The 23,627-nt window shown below is 39.1% G+C and overlaps 1 protein-coding gene across 4 annotated transcripts in view; it reads right to left on the bottom strand.

Annotated features, from left to right (window-relative positions):
* Positions 1 to 2,752: 2,752 nt before the first annotated feature.
* Positions 2,753 to 23,627, bottom strand: part of Pde4b (phosphodiesterase 4B) — a 421,328-nt gene continuing 400,453 nt past the window's right edge. For all 4 annotated transcript variants that reach the window (XM_076863761.1, XM_076863762.1, XM_076863763.2 and 1 more), the window contains 9 exons: positions 21,250 to 21,343; positions 15,601 to 15,779; positions 13,730 to 13,828; positions 13,274 to 13,438; positions 11,332 to 11,431; positions 9,016 to 9,170; positions 8,798 to 8,920; positions 7,918 to 8,100; positions 2,753 to 5,055 (listed from right to left, as the gene is read on the bottom strand). In XM_076863761.1, the coding sequence (XP_076719876.1) occupies positions 4,687 to 5,055; positions 7,918 to 8,100; positions 8,798 to 8,920; positions 9,016 to 9,170; positions 11,332 to 11,431; positions 13,274 to 13,438; positions 13,730 to 13,828; positions 15,601 to 15,779; positions 21,250 to 21,343 (1,467 nt within the window). In that variant the 3' untranslated portion in view covers positions 2,753 to 4,686. The remainder of the gene's footprint in view (positions 5,056 to 7,917; positions 8,101 to 8,797; positions 8,921 to 9,015; positions 9,171 to 11,331; positions 11,432 to 13,273; positions 13,439 to 13,729; positions 13,829 to 15,600; positions 15,780 to 21,249; positions 21,344 to 23,627) is intronic.

Genomic DNA, 23,627 nt, shown 5'->3' on the forward strand with positions numbered 1-23,627 from the left:
AAACTAGATTATTATCAAAGATGAGATTACAGATGTTGAGGGAGCATTGGAGTCGATGAATTATCAGAATCAGAATTCTAAATAATATTTTAGGCCCCAAATAATAGCATCCAATAATATGAAAATTTTTTTCCATGTAAGTGTTATCTCATTTAACTATCATAGTAGGGCATTAATATTACTAATAAATCTCATTTATTCTATGCCTGGAATGTGTCAGACTCTTTGTATCTAAGTGATCTCAGTCTTCCTAAATAAAATTTTGATGTAGGTGTCATTCTTCACTTTTACAGAAAGGAAACTGAAGATCGAATAAATGTGTTCTCTAAGGTCACAAAGGTGTATGTAGCTGGAATTTACAAATAGGTCAATCTGACACCCCAGTTGAAAATTCTTTCCTGTATTCTACTGGTTTTTCAGATGAAATGAAGTAGGAAAGTATAAACTGTGCATTAAGGTTCAGAAATTCAATTGCGTAAGTAAAAGAATTGAGAAGATTCAGTTTAGGAGTGGTTCATGTGAAAAGACATGGAAGGTTTTGTTTGTCTATAAGCCCCTTATGAATCATCCAGGTGAGTCACTGACATCCCCCAAATGAATACAAGCTTGGGCTTTGGAACAGTGCCCAGAACAAATAAGGGTAAGAGTTACACTGTGCCCTACCATGAATGAAATACAGTGCTTGGTTCTGGGACATTGAACCTAAGGAAACACTGTTATTTGAGCAGACCCAGGATAAGTTGACCAGAACTGTGAATGAAAGTCATATGAAAAATGGTAAATGAAACTACAAGGTAGAAAACATGCTACCTCTAGTTATATACAGCTAACATTTGTTAATGCATACCATAGGCCAGGTACTAATGTGTGAGCATTAACTCTCCATGAGGTATGATGCTAGAAGTGTAGAGAGGGAGAAAGCACCCAGCATGGTCCCTGCCCTCACAGGTTACAGTTGGCTTGTAACCAGTTGGATTCCCAAGTCCTGGCCTGACTCTTCTTAAGATTTCCATGTAGGATAATGCTGGGATGGAACTCAGTGGTAGAATTGCTTGCTGAGTGTGCACAAGGCCCTGGGTTCATTCCCTGCACTACACACACACATATACCACCATAACCACCATCACAACAACAACAAAACCCTATGAGATTCCCATGTAAGAAACTAGTAACATTGTTTAGTCCCATCGTACCTGGAAGTCAAGTGAAAAGTCCATTGGAAAGAGAAAACTAGAACATAACCAAAATTACCATCAAAAATTTCTTGACTATGCCATGCAGGCCATGATAGGTGCAAAATGAATGTCTAAAGACACATGAGTGAAAGCCATAGCTTCAAGCATGATTTGGTTCTGAAACTGTGGTTCTCTACTCCAATCACACAATGGAATGACCTGGGAAAAATTTAAAACAATCTGATGCTTTGGGCTCCACCAAGATCACTTCAATCACAAATCTGGGAGGAGAATGGTGCCCAAACATCAGTATTTTTTAAAAAAATATATTTTCCATGTGATCCTCATTTGTAGCAAGGGTTAAGGACCCCCTTCTCAATAGAAAAAAAAAGACTTGCAAATATTTATAGCTATAGGCATATTTAAAAATCATGCCTGTAACATTTATAAGCAACCTACTTTGGTCACTAAATCAATGGAAGCTCCACAATGGTGAGGTATCATCAGAAGTCAAGGGTGGTGGAAAGTCCTGGGAACGCTGGCTCTGCAGCACTGGCTTCTCTTCCCTTGTCTTTGCAAAGAAATTCAGTAATTTCAGCTTATTAAGTGCAGTTCTATCAGAGCACACCTTCGTACTTGTTTATAGACTACTTCTATTTTCCACTTATAGTAAGAACCATTGCCAATTCTTTTGTTGTTGTTGTTTGTTTGCTTGTTTTTTCTCAGTTCTAGGGATTTATTCAGGAGTACTCAACCACTGAGCTACAACCTCTAGAACCTTTTTAAATTTTATTTTGTGATAGGGTCTTCCTAAGTTGCCCAGGCTAGCCTTGAACTTTTGCTCTTCCTGCCTCAGCTTTCCAAATTGCTGGGATTACAGTGTGTGACCCACTGATTCTTTTTTGCAAATTCCCCCCAAAACACACACACACACACACACACACACACACACACACACACCCCTCTGTATAAATTTTTAAAATGTTGACTTTTAAGATTTCAACAAAACATTTAAGTGCTTTGCTTATGCTTGTTCTTTCCAGAAAGAAAAGCTTAACCATATAACTAGCAAGATAGTCTTTGGATCATTGAGAAGACCATGAAAGTCCATCCCAGCTCTGTGGATTGTGGTTTAAGATGACTCTGGACCTCAAATTTGTCCTGTGGGAGGGAATCAGTGAGTCTCTCTGACTACACTAAGCTAATGTGCTGTGCTTCTGATTCACTTTCTGAAGCACCCAGCCAAGCGGAGGATTTCCTCTATGTCTCAACACAACACATTCTCAAAGCTAGTTCAAGATGAACAAAGTGGTTTTTTTTTTTGTGTGTGTGTGCTTTTCTTCACCACCCCCCTGCCTGCACCTCTGAACTAAATGAACAGTTGCTAAGAGGTGGGATTCTTTGGTAATAAATTCTAGAACCCCAGTTTGATGTTGATCAGGTAAAGTGTTTGACTTTCTTTGTGGGTTACAGTTGGAGAAAAGAGAGGGAAACAAGATCTGCTTTAATACATCAGAACTAACCACAAAATAATTGGGCCTACAGTCTAATCCAATCATGCTTTTGTTTATTCACCTCATATAAAAGTCTCTTAGGAATGCATTTGAGCACAATATATAATAATAATAATAATACTATAACATACATTGTGAGAAACTTGAAAACAGTAAAATGTCCACCTGAAACAATGCAGTGTTTATAGACATACAAACCCATTGGTCATGCACATTTGTGCCATTTTTTAAAACTATTGAGTCACAATGCTGAACCGAAGCATGAAACATATTTTACAAACTGAAACTGACACCAGGAAGAGGCCTAACAAGTGTTATCAGAAGAAGCTTCACATTCGCATAATTTACTACATCAGTTCACATTTTATTATAAAAATTCACATTGTTTTATCATTTTCTTTCAGAATGAATTGGAACATGACATTCTTGCTTAGTGGCAGGCAGGAGGCTAGCTCTTCAAAGTCAGTAGTTTGGGAATACTTAGAAGAATCATCTGTGAGCAAATGTAGTGTTGCTTTTTGAACCGAAGCCACAATTATAGTAGAAACCGGTTATAACCCAACTCATGCGTACACAGACTTGGATAGAACATGGTAAAAACAACGTCCCATCGCCCCCTACCCCTATCAAACCATACAAAATAAAAGCTCAGTATAAACCTTTTAGTATTGAATATGAGAATCCTGTTTGCAAAACCTGTTCATAAAGGGGCTGTGCAGTATTAGGAACGCAGACAGGGAGAGGGCAGGCCCTCTTAGCAAAAGGCCCATCCCTGTGCTCTGTGGAGAGGGGCCTATGTCTCTCTTAAGCAATGTTTGGGTTATAGAATACACAATACAAAACATAACAAGAAAAAGTCGTAACTCTTAGGCAGAGTTTTCTACACAAATTTAACACCACCGTTGGCAGGCAATGTTAGATATATAAATTAATAACTTACAAAATATTACAGTATATACATGAAGTAATAAATACACGGTTATAAACAGAAATGGAGGTGTTAGCGCAGAAGGCAGTGCAAGAGGAAGATGGCAGCGTTAAATGGTGAACAGCAAAATGGAGTGACTAGCATCATGGAGTGAGGGGGGTAGGCAGAGAACAGGATGGGGCTGTGCAACCCACAGAGGCACAGAGGCTTCAGGACACAAGGGGCACACTGCCTTATTAAGTTGAGTGCTATACAGGCTGACATGGTGAACAATACAGCCACCCCCCTCTCATCCCCTATTTTGTTCAATGTTATTCTGCTTAGAGCAAAATAGTGAGACCCCTAGAGAAAAACTACTGTTAGAAGCAGGCAAACAGAGCTGGGTTACCAGGGCCACTGTGGAGCTAGACTGGACAACAGGGGAAGGAAGTAGAATGTGGTTAGAGCTCTGTCCTTCCTGTCTGTTTGCAAAAGTTAACTGTAGTAAAGCGAAAGATATTGCCCAAGAAAGAAGGAAGACTATTTTCTTTCCTTCCCGCCCCGCTCCCCAGAAAGAGTCAAAAAGAGTGTATGTCAGCTCTGAACACCTATCTGTGGAGAAGTTGGTACTAAACTCTAGGTATTCAACAGGAATTTAAAGACATGAAAATGTTTTACAAAAAAGGCACACAGGTTGGCAGACAAGGGGACAGGTGAGCAGATTTATAAATGAAGTTATTAAATCAGTGAGTTCAGTCACTTGTCGGGACAGGTCCCGAAACTTAGTGCAGAGAAATCTCTCAGTTTTGTGTCTTCCATTTTTCAAGCCATTGAGTCGCGATGGGATACTGGCCTCCGCTACCATAAAACTTCAGCTCTCCACCAAGCCTGCAGGCCAGGCAAGTCAACCACGGGATTCCTGAGCTGCTATTTGCTTCATGGCCTTGCATTCTGGCTCCAAACTCAAGTAACTGCAAAGGCCAGGTGACCTTTGTCCTGTGCGGGCCTTGCCCTGGTGATGGGCTGGCCCTACCATACAGCTGGCATGCTTGTCAAGGGTGGAATGTTCGTCTCCACATGGGCAGGGAGATTATGTGTCAATCGGGGACTTGTCTTCTGTCACAATGTCTACATCATCAGTCTCTCCCAGGGAATCCCTGTTTTCTGGATCGATGACACAAAGTGTCTTTGTGCTGCTGAAATAGTTGTGGCCCTCTCCCTCCTTTTCAGGTCCTTCAGAATCCTCCTCTTCAAGGGTCAGTTCAAACTGAAACTTCTCCATCAGACCCTGGCAGTCTCTGTTTCTTTCGTCCAGTGGTGGGGAGGGACTCTGGGGTATCATGCTCTGATACCAGTTCCTGTTGTCTTCTAACGTGTCCAGAATGTCCTGAGCGTCGGGTTGTACCAGATCTGCCCAGGTCTCCCACAGTGGATGGACAATGTAGTCAATGAAACCAACCTGGAGAAAAATAAGATTACACATCTGTCATTGCAAAGGGCCCTTGAAAATCAAACAAGCAGTCTTGGTTTCCATTCTAAGAGAGAGCCATTCCAACCTCAGAGAGGTCAGTAATACCTATTGCTTTATCAGAGTACTTTCTCTATGGTAGGTCCTACCCTGGATACAATATATGCAGTATCTCTTTTCATTTTGCAAAGTAAGTATTGTAGTCTGCCATTTGCAAAAGAAGAAACTCAGGAAATTAAAGATCTTGTAGAGGTCACATAAGTAGTAAGTGATAGAGCTGGAACTGAGTCCCAGCTCTGTCTGATTCCAAAGGCTGTGCTCTCACAATATCACACTGCTTTTCCTTTCACATGTGCCAGGTAAGAAGACTGGCTGAAGCACTAGTGTTGGGAATGACTGTGTCACTACCTGGACTCTGTGAGTCATTCTCTGAAGAAGGCAGCCCCAGGTCTAGAGTGTTCTGACTCAACATTCTTTCCCTGATAACTTCAAAATATGCTGTCGTGCCAAAACAACAGGAGCTGGCATCTGTCTGCTCTGGAATTTCTCAAGTTCTCTGGGATGCTTCTGACTTGTAGAGGAGTTTGATAAAACACTTGAAAATAACTCAAGCCCCAAACAAACAAAGATCCCCTCTGTGGAGATGCCTGCCATTGTTTTGGATACATAGGACACATAGTCATTTCCATCAGAAGAAAGAAGGAAAATAAAAACAATTAAGCAGTTCCTTTTGCTGGTGTTCCTGTGAATAAATCCAAGGCTTATGGTTTTGTTGTGGTTTGTGTAGGGGCTATGCATCCTGCAGGAGCTAGCCATGTGGCCTCATGTCGACCTCTACATTGTCAGACAAACAGGAAACGTGGGGGTGGGGGCAGGTAGAGAGAGAGAATAGACTGTAGTTGGATGAGGGAATGGAATTCCCCTGTCATGGTCTTGGGAGCTAGAGAGATACTGGCTTGGGATTCAGGGCGAAATGAGCAAGGGCCCCCAGGGGACATTACATGGCTATCTTTCCACTCCACTAGAAACTTTCCTGTATAAATATTCTGGTATTTGCCAGTCATTCGACATATTCAAGTTGTTTTAATATACATAACACTTGATCATATGTGACTCTTTCAAATATCTGGTTCTTTCTTAGCCTTAAAAAAACAAGATTCACACCAAAGTTGGGGCATCTCTGATTGACATTGGTTATGACAACTTGACTGTGGATGAGTCAGATACTTCTCTTCTGCCCACACTTCATCCCTCCCCGCTTCTACTTCTTTATGCATATTTAATGGATTTGAGACTATTTTCAAGGTGTTTTCCAGGGACCAGAAAGCAGCTCAAGGCAATGGAGAAAACTGAGTGAGCTGAACACAGTGCTGTCATTTCCTTTCCTCATTTGCTTTTGCTACTGCTAAGAAATGCTTAGGACATTTTAAAAAGGTAGGGGCTAGTTGCTTATTTCCTAGCTCATGGGATGAAAGAACCCACAAATTCCAAGAGCACACCAATTCCATGAGCTCTTTACTGCCAGATGAATCAGATAAAGTTCAACAGAGGCCATCTGTGGGAAACACCAGAGCCGGGTGGGGGTGGGGTGGGGGGTGATGTCATGGCATCAGGGAGACCTGACCAGTGATGGAGAGTAAAAAAGCTTGGGTGGAGGGCAACCGGGTGACTAAGAAGAGAACAGCTGTTTCACTGGACACTGGGGAAACACCTGCTTTATCTGCCTTGCATGGTTGCTTGGGGATTCACGTAGGATAATATATGGGACCACACAGAACATCATATAAATATAAACCATCACTGTTAGTAAGAAAAATGTAAATTACTTTTTATTTTATCTTGTTCCAGTTAAAGCTCTAGGTTATTTGATTTGGCCCAGATTAATTTAATTATATCTTGAATCTTTACAGCATTTAGATCACTTTTACAGATATTAAACTAATTTAGTTGGATTTCTCTAAGAAGCAACAAAATACTAACTGCAAAGAAACTACATACGGATACTATAAGTATATACAAATATGGGGCTTACAGGTAGTGGGGAAAGAGGTTAGATGCTAACAAAAATCAGTCCCAATTTTTTTGTGATAAACACCTTGGATATCCCATAAACCCATTTTGAATCATAGCACTTGGTTCAACCCATTTCCTGTCCTGAAAAAAATAGCATTTCAGCAGGTCTTGAAGCTATTGTAGGAATACAGATACTTTATAGTATACATATTCCACAACTATTAGCATCTGGGGTATTTCTGCAAACACACCTTCAAAGTATTATTTCCCATTCTCAGAACACAGAATTTGTAGGTTTCGACCCAACTGGAAAATGCTAGAATATTCCTAAAGGCACAGTTACAAAGTGGAAAGGGGACACAGACAGGGCTTTGATGCCCTCTGATGAAGGTGGCAATGCATTTGATAATGGAGAAAGAGCCACAGTAGAGAACTGGACATAAGAGTGAGGAGTTGAAGATAGAACTACAAGAATTCTGGAGAAATGGGATGGAGAGACAGCAGTAGTCAAGGATCAGTCAGATTTACTAAGTTCATAGATGACTATCTTTGTGGTTTGGGTGTACACAGTCCAAATATTGATGGTTTCTGATAACCACTTCATTCCTGCTCTGTGAAATTGAGTGTAATGGAGAAGGCTGATGAGTCATGAGCACAATGAAACTAACTGTGTGGCTGTCCTTTCATCATTTCATATGTAGATAGAGGAGAGAGAGAGAGAGAGAGAGAGAGAGAGAGAGAGAGAGAGAGAGATATTGATTTTGTTAAAATAAAGAAACTAGATAGAACTCTCCAGTTCTATAATCACTAGAAATCACAAAAATTTCTCCTTTTGAATACCTGGGATTTTTCCACAGAAGCTGTGTGTTTATCACACATTGGGCTAATCTCCATTCCCCTCTCTCGTTCTTTGTCTCCTTGTTGGAAAAATTCCTCCATGATGCGATCTGTCCATTGTCGATACAATTCCAAGGACTTGGTGGGGTTGCTCAGGTCTGCACAGTGTACCATGTTGCGAAGGACCTGAAATCATTGAGTTTTGGAAATCCCATAAAATTAAGTGTAAATACTGCCAGAACATCTTATCCTTCTCTTATTTGTACATTTAGTACCAAACCAAGAACATTTTAGTTGCATTATAATTATGATATGTGCACCAAAAAAAAAAAAAGTGTTACAATGGTGCTGGCCAGAGTTGGTTATTTATCATTATGGGGTCCAAAAGGGGATATAGATATAGATATTGACAAAGATATCTTCTTAAACTGATAGTCTTTGAATTTAAGAACTGAAAGGGACATTGGGGTTCAGATGCTGCTATCATTTCCTTTCCTCAGTTTGGAAAGCATCTAAAGAATTACTTGAAGTAGATGTCTTCAAGTTTTCTGTTTGTGAAAAGAGGAGACTAGCTGATAGCAGACCTAATAAGTTTTAAGTCAGAGGGATTCAGGTTCAAACTATGAGCTTTGGGCACCAACAGTTATATATGTCCTATTATAAAAAGATTTTGCAACTTATTTTTAGAACTAAGAAATTCAATAAATGGAGTTATGTTTTTCTCATAAATAAGAGATAAACTTGAACATCCATTTTCTTCAGCTTGTTCTTAAAATAAGCCCAGAGTTGTAGTAGCAGCCTAGGACGTATCTAACCTAATGGTGTTTCCTTTTTCTAGATGTTATTTGTTGTGCTTTGTAACAAACCAAAGTTCAGCACATACCTGTATACGATCAGTATAGTTGTCCAGGAGGAGAACGCCTGAGCTCGTCACTTTCTTTGTTTCTACCATTGTTTTCAGGTCTGCCAGCAGGCTCATGTGTTTAGACATATCAGTTGCTAAAACCTTGGGCAAAAAGCAAAATGAAAACTCTCGATAAACTTAGTCTGTAAGACAGTGGAAAAAGTAAATAGGAGGAATATAGACAGGTTGATTCTTACCATGTCAATAACCATTTTCCTGAGTGTCTGACGTTGTTTCTTGGTGAGATTCTGGAAGATGTCACAGTGCTCTTCTTGGAGCAGTTTGAAACCCACAGCCAGGTGATGGTTTTCCAACACAGACTCATCATTGTACATCAAAGCCAGTTCTGAATCTAATAGATAGGAAAAAATGATGCCTTAATAAGCATACAATAAAAGTTGTATAATTAAACATTGTGAAATCAGATTTAGTTCTCACTAGATGATTTTAGAACTATGGCCCATGGGTCCTTGCCTCTTAACATAGTGTCTCTCTATAAACAGAAGTAGTCAGTTTCAACTATGCTTCTGGTAGATACTGGTGAATAAGATTTCACTTTGATTAAAATTCACTGTATCTTAAAATCCTTTTTCAAGTTCTTCTCCATCTCTCATGAAAAATATGACATCAAGTAAAGGCATTCTTGAGCAGCTGAATTGCATTTTTAATCTCAGCTTGTAATTTCCTTTGTTTCCACACATTTCATACTTTGGAAAAGAACAAAGTAAAGATGACACTAAACTTCATCAAGTATATTAAGCTTTCCAAACTATATCCACTTTTATTTTTAAATTTTATTTATTTATTTACTTATTTTGTGGTAATGAGGATTTAACCTAGGGACACTTACTCACTGAGCTATACCCTGAGCCCTTCTTATTTAAAAAAAAAAAAAAAAATGTTTTTGAGACAGGTTCTCTCTAAATTGTCCAGGCTGGCTTTGAACTTGAGAGTTTCTGGTCTCAGCCTCCTGAATAGCTGGAATTACAGGCATGTACCACTGTGCCTGGCCTATCTTCCCTTTCATATATGTTTCCCTCCATCTCTGGTAATTGTGAGTTTAGGATTTTCAAAAAAGATAAAGTGCTGGTGTGAATTTTTGTTTTGCCCAAAGAATGTAGCTTTTTTGGTGATTTCAGTAAATATGACACTAAACATCAATAATTTTTTAGAAGAATCCTGATGTTGACATTTCTGCCTTCTGGCTCTCTACACCAGAAAGAGTAATATCTAGGTACCTAAATCACAGCTTTCAGCCCACCATTTACACAGAAGAATTGCAGAAATCTTGTGCAGAGCTCTGCACTCTAAACTCATGAAATCAGGCTTTCTCTTAACAAGCCTAACAACCAAGTGACGTAATGTGTTACAGTCAGAGGTGCTGTTACTCATATACCATTGCTTTCATCCTGTGCTTTGAGTTACGTCCTGAGAAAGGGGGGTGGGATCTCTGAAGTTATGTGAGTTCCCTTGTTCTGGTCACCCTATGATCAAGAGCAAGCATCTATAGATGGCTATGGCACAAAAAACTTGAGCTGTGTGGCACTAACTGGCCTGTATCTGGATTAATTCATGGAAGCACGCTTAGCCAGCTGATGCAACCCGTGCAGACAAGCAGCTGGCTGCAGTTTATGTTCTTTCAATAGAAGAACACGTTTTTTTAAAAAAAACAGTGTACCCCAAACCCAGATTACTCATTCTGATGATAGAGGATGAGGACTGACAAAAAAGACTCTTTTATAGCAATGAGCTCAAACAGTATTTTTATAAAACTATCAGTGCTTGGTGTTAATCATGACCGTAATGGGATAAATAATATTCTCAGAAGAAAAAGTACCTGAATTTTCAGCACAGAGAGATAGAGCATTAACTGATTGAATGAATAAATCATCAATAGCATGAAACTGAACATTTTGAGCATAACAAAATCTTTGAGTATAATTTGGAATCCTAAGGCTAGACCAAACCGAAAGATAGCTGGGTCACTCTCTTTGGTACAGATCAATCCATGATCAAATCTGTATAATTGGAAAAGAGTGTGTGGAATTTTTAATGGCTTTCCCTTGAATTGTGAAAACCCATTCCATTGCTTTTTGGGGAATCTTATTTCTGTTTGAAGCTTCTCTGCTTCCCCAGCGGAGAAGGACCCTAGCATGTTATGATGTAGTGTGTGAGAGCCCTACATAATACTGAAAGTTGCAGTATGCATTCCCAAGCCTTTTCTAATCTTACTGGATAATTCTACACATTATTCTTTCCTTTCATAATGTATTTTCCAAACTTTGAGTACTTTTTAGGGCTTCCCTCTGACCCTCTCCAAGTTCTCTCTGTAGCCCAATCAATGAGCTGCCAGACTGGACACAGTATCCAGGAAAGGCCTGACCCAGTTTGAGTGGAGTGGAAGGATTACCTCCTTATCACCCTTGTTATTATCTATAATGAAAACATTAGGAGGAAGAAATGCAGTGAATCAGACAATTATCTCAAATGCCTTTTTCTAGTAGTGAACTCACTTGTGTTGATGAGAAACTGATTGGAGACTCCAGGGTGATCCACGTCGTGGATGGCAGCCGCAAAAATGGCAGCCAGGATTTCTAAATCGGTGAAGACGGCCTGTGGAGCAAAGTGAGCGCATTTAATGCCATATCCAATTCACCTGTCCTGCTTGTTCAATTTCATTTGAAAGTAATGCACTTCACTCTTGTTGGGAAAGGGATTGTTGATGTATATAATATGCTAATTTAATTAAATGCAAAATCCGTTCATCAGCCTAGTCTTTGTTATGAAAGAGACGATGGCCAGAGCTCACTCCCACATCAAGCCCGCAGGCTGAGGTTTGGAAGGTCATTAGCACCATGCTCATGGCATGTGAATACCTGATGTCTGTTTCTTGGATCAGTGGTATGGCAGCACAGTGCTTATGGAACACAAGCACATACAAGTCAAAGAAGCAAGTCAGACTGGCTCTGCTCTTTATATTCAGGCTGAGTAACTTAAGAGGGAAAAAAGGTTAAATTCCGGACTCGATAAGATAAGCAATAAATTATCACTCAAAGCTAAATTTATAGTGTTGTCCCAAGCTGTCATATATTCATTAATTAATTCATTTAATTCCTATCCACTCAATCTTCACCACAGGCAAGATCTGAGAATGTTACCAAGAAGTGAAACTGAATGCCAACTGCTCAACAACTTCATGTCATGTCATGAGAGTGTCTCTGTCCCCACCCAGGCATATTGATTTAAAACCTGGTATTTATTAGGTATACATTGTTGCTGACTATAGGACAGAAATGTCTCTCCTGATCCTCTGTGATTACTTAAATCTTCCATTCCTTCAAATGCCAGCTCAGCTTCTACCTCTCCCCCAAAGACCAATCCTATTACTCATGGACATATTACACTTTGCTTTTCTAGTAAAAAGCTGGTGGCACTCATGGCCAATTTCTTGCCACATGATAGTTATCCTATCAATAACCCTGCATGGCTTATAGATGGTGTTGTTCTGTTCCATGATATTTATAGGAGCATAAAAACAATACTTTTTCTTTCCTTCCGGGGTTTCAAACACCCTTAGCTCCATCTCACTTGCCCAAGTCTTTTTGGATTCCTTTTCTTAGAAAATATGAAGATAAGTGACAGAGTTCTGGACAGTTTAATCCATCTTTAATTTCTAAAGTGAGTCTGAAAATGTGACTGGATAGGGTTTGGCTAACCCCTACCTGCAGTGGGCCAGCACATTTTGGAAGTAACCTGACCACCATTTCCTTGTGCCCAATGATAGCATGGCTGGGCCATTGCTGATTGTACTGTTAAATATGTAAATGTTAATCTATGAGAGAGGGAGTCACGGCCATCTCTTCAGATCTTGTCAAGTTACACAGAACACGGTTCCTCCTTGCTTCTACATGATTGATTTCCTCTGGTGGAGATTTTCAGTTACTTTTTTCTTCAGCCTAGAGAATCAGTTTGCTGAATTTCTAGAAGAATAAGCCTATAGATGCTTATTCCTAATAGGAACTATACAGAGCATTGTATAGTAAATTTCTGTGATCCTCCACAGGGCCTGTGATGGTGTTGGGCAATTCTGATCAGTACAAGCAGGTTGAGGATGTATGATAAACCAGATGTTAAACAAGACACGGAGATACAATGTATCCCTTTACCAGGAATACAATGAAGAACAAAGCTTGGACCCTGCCAATTGTTTGAAAATTAAATAATTTTCAATTGGAAGGATGTAAAGGGAGGGTTCTTCTGATAGTAGAGAGCAAAGTAAGTAGAAATGTAACACCTTTTTATAAATAATCCAATGGATGAATGCTATATGTAACAAAGAAGCAGTTCAAGAATTTGAGGTCATCCACTTACATTATTTTTGTAAATATATTGCATATTGCATGGCACTTTTAAAAGAGGTTGAACAGGTATGAAAAACAGGTTATAACTACTCACATCTAATGCTGGCGTAGAAAGAAGAACATGGGTTGACTGGGCTACATCAGCAGCGTGCAGGCTGTTATGATATGCCACGTCAGAATGGTAATGGTCCTCTAAAGTCATCATGTAGGTTACAAATGTGTCAGATGAAATTTTGAATGTCTTTAGGAGGTCTCTTTCCTATGTGGTAAAATGGTTTAGAATATGAATAAGCGAATGTCCAAAAATGGAGGAAGGTGGGGCTGGGGATGGAGCTCAGTGGTATAGCACCTGCCTCACATGCACCAAGCCCTGGGTTCAAGGTTCAGTCCCCAGCACCACACACCTGCGCACACCACACACACACACCCACACACACACGCACGCACACACACACGAGGAATTCGAATCACGAAAATAAACTGTGATAGAATAAAAATATCACAAAGAGATATCCAATTGGATAACCAACATTCATTCTTGTTTACTCACCTGAAATATGGCATACATGATGCACGTTAGGGGCCGATTGTGAGAGTATCCAGCCACATTAAAGATGTTAAGGCCCCATTTATTCAGGTCTTCCAGCTCCTGTAATTCAAATTAGAGAAATTTAGGAATAAGGATAATTTTTAATATTTTCTTTTAGAGATGTGGGGTCTTGCTGTGTTGGCAACACTGGTCTCAAAACTCGTGAGCTCAAGTAATCCTCCTGCCTCGGCCTCCCATGCAGCTGGAACTTCAGGAGTGAGTCACCATGCCCAGCTTTAAATATTTAAAAAAAAATATTTTTAAGTTTTATTTTTTGGGGGGCTGGCATTATAGCTCAGGGATAGAGCGTTTGCCTAGCACAGGTGAGGCACTGGGTTTGATCCTCAGAACCACATAAAAATAAATGAATAAAATAAAAGTATTGTGTCCATACACAACTAAAAATTTTTTAAAAATTGTTTTTTTGGACATTGGGTACCTAACTCCTCAGAGCATTTATGTAGTGTGCTCTAGTTGCATGAAAATATGAGAGTGGAATGGCTCAGGAGGCTGGATGTCCTTATCATGACCACAAGTTTGTGTGTTTTTTGTTTTTTTTTTTATTTTTAGAAAAGAAACAGTGTGTCTTCATTTGTAATAATTTTGTTGCTGACCAACTCTGCCATGCGTCACTCCTCAGCCATTGTTGCTTTTAAAGATAGCTGCAAGTGAATAGAGATCATTCTGGTCCCATTTCTCTGATTCTCTCTTTGCTTCTCACTGGTCCATCGGTAACAGCTAGAAAACTGCACCAGGGAAACTCCTCTACCCTTTGGTTATTATCACGGAATTCAGGTCAGGGAGACTCAGCTGTCAGAATGTGCAGAAATAGGCCCCAATTTAATGCAAAAGGTCAGAAAAAATGCTGTTCTTGAATTTTATTCCAGGGCTCTGAGGCCACAGATAGACCTGGAAGAAGCAACATCCAGATCTGTGTTGTGGGATTATTCCAAGATTATCTGATTTAAGGAACAACTTATTCCATAGTTAATAACTGCCCACAGGCTTGGCCCAATGTTTAATCAATCTTACTCTAATGACAGCTTTCAGCAAGTCTCACTGAATGATCATTTCCCCAGAGTAAGCTCCTTTCACACTCTCACCAGGCTAGGTGACCTCAGCAGTCATTTTGTGTAGCCTCCTCAAAGATATATGAATTTTTTCTGTGCCTTCCTCCAGTGTGAGGGTTTGGGAATAGGAGCCAGTGTTGCCCCTGTCTCCTCATTTCTCCTCTAGCTCTGTCAATCAGTGCAGATTTTCTCCCGACCCATAGCATAGAGTTCCCAAAATATCCTCTGGGATAATTCAGACCTGTCCACTGGCTTTCCCTTGGCCTTTCCCTGTATTCTTCAGAAGGATGCTCCATTCATAAGGAACTATCCACTACTAAATTCAATTCAGGATAAAAGAGGGGGGGAAAAACACAAAAAGCCTTTTGGTATGGAATAAGGATCTTCAACCAGGTGCCCCAGCATAGACAAAAGAGGATACAAAAGATCAGGCACAGTGGCACCTGTCTATTATCCCAGCTACTCAGAAGGCTGAGGCAGAATTACAAGTTCTAGGCCACCTGGGTTACATAGTGAGACCTGTCTCAAAATAAAAGATAAAAGGCTGGGGATGTAGCTCAATGGTAAAATACTCCTAGGTTCAATTCCCAGTACAGCCAAAAAAATTTAAAAAATTAAAAATAAATGTCATGTAGGACATAAGTTTCATTATCATAAAGTTTAACAAAGTAGAAGTGATTCCTACTGTTTTCTAAATGATGACAGGTCCCTGTGTACTGTAAAGTTAAGAGCCACAAACACACAATCCCAGCTCATGCACACCTTGGCCAAGTGATCTTCATTCTCGGTGTTGACTCCAAAGCGGGAGATGCTCGTATTGTTTAAGCTTGAACTGTGCATCAGTTTCTTCACTCCACTTATCTGTGTCATGAGCTGCTGCTTCTTTTTCTTCTCTCTGTCTTTCTGGGTGGGAGACGGGATCTCCACATCATTCTGCTTGTCTGCAACAGACAAAGAAATATGTTTTAAGTTCCAATGAGTATGCCCAGAGATATTCAAAATACCACTAACTGTGGATAATGGATTCTGACTCCAATAAAGAACTCTCATAGCATGTTTTCACTGGATAAAATATGGTCTGTTGCTCCATTTTATGCTAGGTGAACTGAGGCCCAGAGGAACTAACTAACTTGTCCAAGAAGAAACAGGGAAAGAACCCAAGCATAATCTTCTGTTCTTCTGTTCTCATTTAATATCTAAAATTTTTTGTTACAATGAGATAACAGTATTTGCAAAAAAAAAAAAAGTGTCCACCTGCTATAAAAGTTCTTTATTTTATGCTAATAAAAATTTCAGCCATCAAATATTCTATTTCATAGTAGATGTATCCTGAGTATTTTTGGAAAAACAAAACAAAACATATCTTAACTCTTTCAGGCCAGCAGGATGGCTGTGAGGGCACAAACAATAATTGATTAAATTGCTTAACCACTACTGCATTGAACTAAATGACACCCTGTGGCCGAGAAAGAGTTAATGCAGCTTTCAGAAATGGCGGACATTTATCTCTGCTTGTTACAGTGAAAATTAGTACAAAGACAGCTTCTCCATTTGAAAATGACATGCTTCCAGATGGCATGCTGGCATTCACACTATCTGCGTTTAGACTTTTAGAGATGACAGCATAGTCACATGCTTTCCCCAGGGACCTCTGCCTGCTCACAGGCCCTGCTGACACTTCATCAAAGCAAAGCGAGACAGTATCAGCTTCACCTTCACCTTGCCACCTGGTGACAGGGCTGGAACAGGGTATTCTTTATTCCCAGCACACCCTGCTGTGGTCTGTAGGGGATCCAAGCTCTTAGACTATAGCTTTTACTTAGGGAATAATTTTAGTCATCTCAATTAGTTCAGGGGTTTCCAACTTAATCCAGAATCAGAAGCACCCAGGAAACTTTCAAAAAATACAGATTTATGGGCCCCACCCAGCTCTATTGAAACAGTATTTTTTAAAAGATTCCCCTATGACTTGGATAAACAAAACCAAATCTAAGAACCAAAGACAATCATACACTCTTATTTTTCAGATGAAGTCAGCAACTTGACCAAGCTCAAAGAACAATTTATTTGGCAATTTTTTTATTCTGCAATTACGTTGTTCCAGATAAAACTATTTAAGAGCATAGAACTCAGGTCTTGAGGTTCCTGTTAAAATTCTCTTTCCTGTCATGCAATCTCTGACATAGAAACCATACATTATTTTTGAATAATAATATTTCTTCCTGTCACTTTATGCCTAATAATCACAACTTTTTCTAAAATGAGAGACCACAATAACCCCTGCCTTTCCTGGCCACCATTTTTTCACATCTGGTTAAGAGGCTGTGAAATTCCCCTGTACCTCTGCAGATGTAATAACCATCTCTAGTGGGACTAGCAGCTTTCCCCCTTTGTTTAATTAGAGTCCCTGCAACAGTGAGTAATTGAGCTGAACTACTGCTGTGTCTGGAACATTGCAATAAAGAAGAAGGCCATTATTCACAGAGTGCCAATTCAACTTTAATGGGAGTTTCCCTATGCAAGCATTGGAACAACTGATAGGCTTCCCTGTTCTGAATTTCCTCTGTTAAATGCTTAGCCAGCATAGTGTGGAAACAGCCTGAGATACAGACTTCAAAAAAAAAAAAAAAGCACAAAAAACATAGTGAATTTACATTTACAGAATGGCCAGAATAGAGTGGGGGAAATGGTTGAATGGTTGGCCACTGTAAAACAAACATAAACAAACACAAAATAATGGTATCATCCAATCTCTTTCAATGGCATAATCTGAGGTGCTTTGCTTGCTGAAGCCCAGCATCATTTTACATCTGGAATATTCTAAGTTCTAGCTTCAAGACAGTAAGTAAGGAATTCAAAAGGATATTTTTTCTCTTGTCTGTAAAAACATTAAATTGTCATGTAATATCTAAAAATCTTGTTTTATTTATGTTCTCTCCATCTATATCCTGCTTTATTTTCCCATGAAATTATATTCTTCTATTTCTATTTGTGCCAGCAACCTGGAGCCCATCATCATATAAGAGCTACAACACATATCTGGACTGGTAAACAGGACACCATCTTTTTAGATGGAAACAACACAAGTTTCACAGATCCCCAGATTAAGGGAATTCCCTCCTCCCAGGATGATGCATTTTAACACTAAATGACACTTACTGAGATATTGCTTTTAAGTTTAACATTGCTAAAATCATCTCATTTTGCTCAGAGATGATTGCCATGCTCTGATCAAAACCTTTTATAGTATCAGAAACTGTTAATAAACATTTCATTTTTAGGTCCAACAATTCTGTTTCCTAAAGACATTTTTTCCCAAACAATGTGAATATTACTCATGTCATTTTCTTCTCTGTGTTCCAACTTCCTATCAGGAGTGGTAGGTATTTCAGTCTAGAAATCTAGGTGCTGGTTCTGGCTCAGAAACATATTAGCCAAGTGACCTAGGTTGATTTATGTCATTCTTCTGGACCTCAGTTTTCTCTCTTATAAAATGAGGAAGTTGTACCATGAGGACATTAAGGTCTTTTGTAGACATGGCAGTCTATGAAGAAGGCTTCATGGTCCCCTGGGAACCTATCATGCTCACAAGATATGACTAAGAGTTCTAGGTCCTGCACTGGCAGTTTGGAAATAAGCTTTGTTTGTTTGTTCATTTTTTAAGACTGTCAAATTGCAAGGCTAGGCTTCATCACAGAGAACCCAGGTTGCCACGTATGTCTTAATGAAACGATAAATTTAGTTCATTTGAGAATCACAGAATGTTTGAGTTGGAAAGGACATGGAATGTCATCTATCCCCGTGCTCCCATTTTAAAGATGGAGCACCAAGGCATCTTGTTTTATATAGTTTATATAGTTTTCTTCCTTTACTTTCCTAAGAACTTATAAAATTCTAATATACCTGTCTAGTCTGTTCAATGGGGTTTAGCACACATACATTCTCCTGTACACCACCCTCTTAATGCTAAGAGAGTGTAAAGATTGGGATTCTAATAACCTTCCTCAACAATTTGTTCTTGGTTATTTAATTTTCAGAATAATGAGAAGCCAAACAATTTGTGTTCCTTAAGGGATGTGCCTATAAGCGACTTAGTGAAACCATGTCTCAAAATAAAAACTAAAAAGGGATGGGGATATGGTTCAGTGGCTAAGTACCCCTAGGTTCAATCCTTGGTACAAAAAAAAAAAAAAAAAAAAAGAAAAGAAAGTGGACATCTGTCTGTTCTTGACATATAGTTCTGAGACGGAAAGGTTATCTGTATATCGTTCTTTCTTTCTTTTTTTGTTTTTTGGTATCAGGAATTGAACCCAGGGATGTTTAACCACTGAGCAACATCCCCAGCCCTTTTTATACTTTATTCACAGATGAGTTGCTTAGGGCCTAGCTAAATTGATGAGGCTGCCTTTGAACTCAGGATCCTCTTGCCTCCGCTTCCGAGCTGTTGGGATTAAAGTCTTGTGTCACCATGCCCCGCTTATCTTTATGTCTTATCCAATTTCCCTCTTGATAGCCAATGATGATTTAAAAAGAGATTAATTAGTATACTAAGGTCTTCTTGCTATCCTTGGTAAGTGGATGTTCGAAGAGACTAGGAATGAAGAGGATTGTTTTGGCCCAGTCTTGAAAGATTAAGGGCTCAGACTTCATTGATCTTTAATAGTGAGAATCTCTTATTACTGTGTGTATTTATGTGACTGCATGACCAATGTGATTCTGCAACCTGTATACTCAGAAAAATGAGAAATTATATCCCATCTGATTCAATTGTATGATATGTCAAGGTCATTGTATTGTCATGTGTAACTAATTAAAACAAATAAAAAAAATAGTGAGAATCTTTTCTGCAAAGACATATAAGCCATAGCATTTTAACATGCAACAAAAACAAGTTATTGCACTTAATTGATTTTATTCTTCTCTCCTGTAGTCAATAACCTGTAAAATGTAACTAAAACAGTACCCAGCTTATGCAAAATAATTGAATGTTCCAAAGAATAGAATATATGAAATGGTCAATGGAGGATTCCTTTATTCAAAGGAATATAGGAGAAAGCGGGGGGGGGGGGGGAAGAAAAGGCTCAATATGTCATGTTTCCTTTTCAATTAGATCCTAGACAATTCTGGGAGATAGGAGGTATAAAAAATTCTTCTCCTTTGTTCTCTGACAGAGGTTACTGCAAATGCAGCTGAAAAAATACAAGGGCTGCAGATACGTATAGAAACAGAAGGCACTTGTTAATCCTGCTCAGTGACCATTGGCTGTACAGTAATGTGCCAGCTTTGTACTAGGCTGCTCAAAGAGAAAGCTGATTGATCTGCTGCTGATAGCAGGAACTACTTTGGTGTTAGAGAAATAGGATTGATCTTTTCAAAATAGAACTAAAGAGATATGTGCGTCCATAGGCATCAAGGCAGATGCTCATTGATTTAATGATATGTGGCTATTCCAAAAAGGAGGGTGTGATGGTCAGCTGTTACAAAGGGTCATTTCCCTGGAAAATGGAATTTCATAAGCAAGTATAATTCAACAGTAATTGAAAGTCAACAGAATAAATATCTAAATGCTACCCATTCACTTTGAAGTGCAGATTTGCCAATTCTCGAGGCCATATTAAAGTAGTCCAAATAGGTTCATTTTACAACAGAATTGCCTTTAAGCCTGAGATCAGAAATCCCTAATAATCAAACAAGATGCATGATGGTAACTGAGGGTCTTTCATGCAAACCTTTTTGGTCAGTGTCTTGTGTTAAGTACCAACAATGTAACAATGGAGAATGATAGGTAAAGGATCAGAAGTCAATGATGCTGCTTAGAGAAGAATCAAATCTTTTAGAGATATGAAAATTCTCCTCTTCCCCACAGTTTATTTTTAAGAAATAACTTAGGAAAGCAGTAAGTCAAATTACTTCCAAAGCTAGTTCTCTAAACTCACTATGGAATTAGTCTTCCAGTGTATCCCTTAAAAAGCACCTTTTTCTCAAAGCCCAGTTATTGGAAGAATGGAAATAATACTGTGTCAGAGGAGCTAATGGAGTTGTCTCTAGGGTTTGGGGAATTGCATGTTCCATACTACTTCAGAGATCTTGGCAGAGATGGAATTGTGCTGGTAGATAAGAGGGACCTACAGTTATATAAGTCAGCCCATAATAAACGTCTGTCTTTAATAGCATTTGTACTCATTTCTATTTATTAACTTAATAAGCATTTGTACTCATTTCCACCACCCCCCATCATCTTTCTGCTTATTTTTTTTTCCCTTAAAGATTGGCTTCAGTTCTTATTTTAAATGGATTTTTTTTTATAACTTAGCCCCATTCCAAATTCACATGGAATATCCTTGATGGGTTGTGAAATTAATCTTGAAAAAGTTCAGTTATGGGACAGATTTTTCCCTTTTAATATCTTACCTAAGAAAGTATTTGAAATGTATTCAGACACCTGGTTCCCTGATCGGCTCATCTCTGAGAGATGTGTCAGCTCCCGGTTCAGCATTCTTTTGAACTGTTTGTAAAGAAGAAAAAAATGCATTAACCACCTAAAGAAAGAGCAAATTATCACTTTAAATGTTTTCAACTTTACTTTCTAGGAACCAAGAAACTGGACTAGCAGATACTGTTAGACAAATGATACTGATTCTAAAGAACATAATATCCCCTTAATTTGAAATTATTCCAACATCACTTTAGGAAAGAAGATTTTCTTAAGATATTTTAGAAGTAACAACTGATTTTTTTTGAATATTCAAACACAGGAAAATAAATTCCATAGAGGTCAAAAATTTTTTTTTACTTGAAAAATGAAATCGCTTTTAAAAATACATTTGTGGACAATTAACTCTAAAATATAATTGAGTTGATAACCTATTCAGCGTAAGGAGAGTAGATGTAAAGTTTAAAGGAAAACAAAAGCATTCTTTAAATATTAAGTTGAGTAAGAACAGGATTAAAATACATTACTGTATATTTAAATACAATTTCACAATAAGAAGCCAGTGGGTTAAATGAACACACAAATCATTACGGATGTTTTCCACTTCACAGAAAACATACAAATATAAAGGTTTCACATTCTATCAGACACAAAACACAATCGAATTAACCCACCTTGATATAACCCCAAGATACAGATAACAAATAGTTTGCCTCAGGCATTTTGAATGCTCTTCTTGATACAATCCACAAATCCCTTTGAAAGAATTCAGTTCTGAGAGAGAGCAATCCCGAAAGGATCAGGAAAGCCCTGCAGATCCGTGGTAAAATAATCAAAACTTAGAAAAGACAAAGCCTCCAAAATTTATGGCATTTCCTAATCCAAACAAAGCCCATCACATCACGGCACTCCGTTCTTGTTAGAAGCCTATGCTCCCTGCTTATTTCCTGGCAGAAGAGAGTAATGAAATCAGGAATTGTACAGAGGAGCAAGAGTCTGTCCAAATGCATTCAGCTGGCTGGCTGGAAACACTTATCAATTATGAAGAGTCCTGGTGGCCGCGGGGGGTTTCCACCCTAGATTAGTCCTACTCTGCTGAACTCTGCAAGGAGGCAGCAATTCTCCAGACTGGGAAACACAGCCATCTTTTAAAAAGGAGAAGATTAAAATGGAGGAAGCCCCATGAATATTTAAGTAAATTTGAAGTCCCACCCTCCCCCATTTCAACTAGGTGTTCCTTAACCCTCTCTTTCCATTGCAGACCAGCCCTTTGCAGCCTCCGCACAAAGCTCAGACACTCTAATTGTCTCAAAATGATGGTGCATTTGATTAATTCACTTTCTGGGTTTTTTTTTTTTTTAATTGAAAAAAGTCAGGAATGTAATTGTTTTCAGACTAGCTTCCAGTATACAAGATTTTTTTTTTTTTTAAACTAGCTTTTTGGAGGGTTATGTGCCCACCAACAGTGTGCTGATGCATTTAGCCTTCTTTCACAATAAAATGAATGGGAATGGAATTAATTTATTTTTTGAAAAGTACTTCCTTATGCAGCCTGCAATTTTCTGCACTCTATCAGTTCATTAATATGCATAGTAGATCACATTCAGCAAATGGATTAAACTCATTTAACCTTTCCCTCCAGGATTTAGAGTGTGTTAGGAAATACAAGATATTTGCTGAGTGAACGATGAACAACTATTCAGGGTTGAGTGACTTGCTGATTTTGTACTTTAGTGTTACATCCTCTAATACATGTTAGAAATAATTAGGAGTTAAGCTAATTTTTCTTTTAACAAGCTAGGAGATGTTGAGAATGTCATTTCTTTCCTGTAGGCTCCCCTGCAGCCCGCTGCGCCACCCCCCCTTCTCCTTGTCACCATTATTGCACAAGCAAGAGAAAAAGTGGAAGAGCTGACTGCAGTGGGATTCCCCACCCAGGCCCACTGGGCTCCTCTCTTCCCTCCTCTCTGTTACCCTGCCCTAGACTCCCAGGAGCTCTGTACAGCTTGTTGAAGGAATAGCCGAGCGCCATGGCAACAGCCTTAACTTGCAATTGGCTCTCTTTCCTGAGAGGCATTCCCCTTCCAAATGAGCATCCTGCTTCCGACAATAGCTTCACTTCAGGCATCCAAGCCTGGGGTCATGCCATTGCCTATGCCCAGGAGACCTGGTCTTTTGAGGTGAAGCCAATGCAAATCAGTAGGGCTGCCTGCTGACTTACTGCACTATGCATTGTCCTCAGAGAGGCTCTATCGCCCTCTTTCTGGGTAACCCTGCTTGCATATGTATGTGTTTTCCCATGAGAAAATATGATAGTAACAGTAACCAGGCATCATCTGAATCAATCATCTCAGCC

The sequence above is a fragment of the Callospermophilus lateralis genome, chromosome 7 (genome assembly GCF_048772815.1).
Source record: "Callospermophilus lateralis isolate mCalLat2 chromosome 7, mCalLat2.hap1, whole genome shotgun sequence".
Classification (NCBI taxonomy): domain Eukaryota; kingdom Metazoa; phylum Chordata; class Mammalia; order Rodentia; family Sciuridae; genus Callospermophilus; species Callospermophilus lateralis.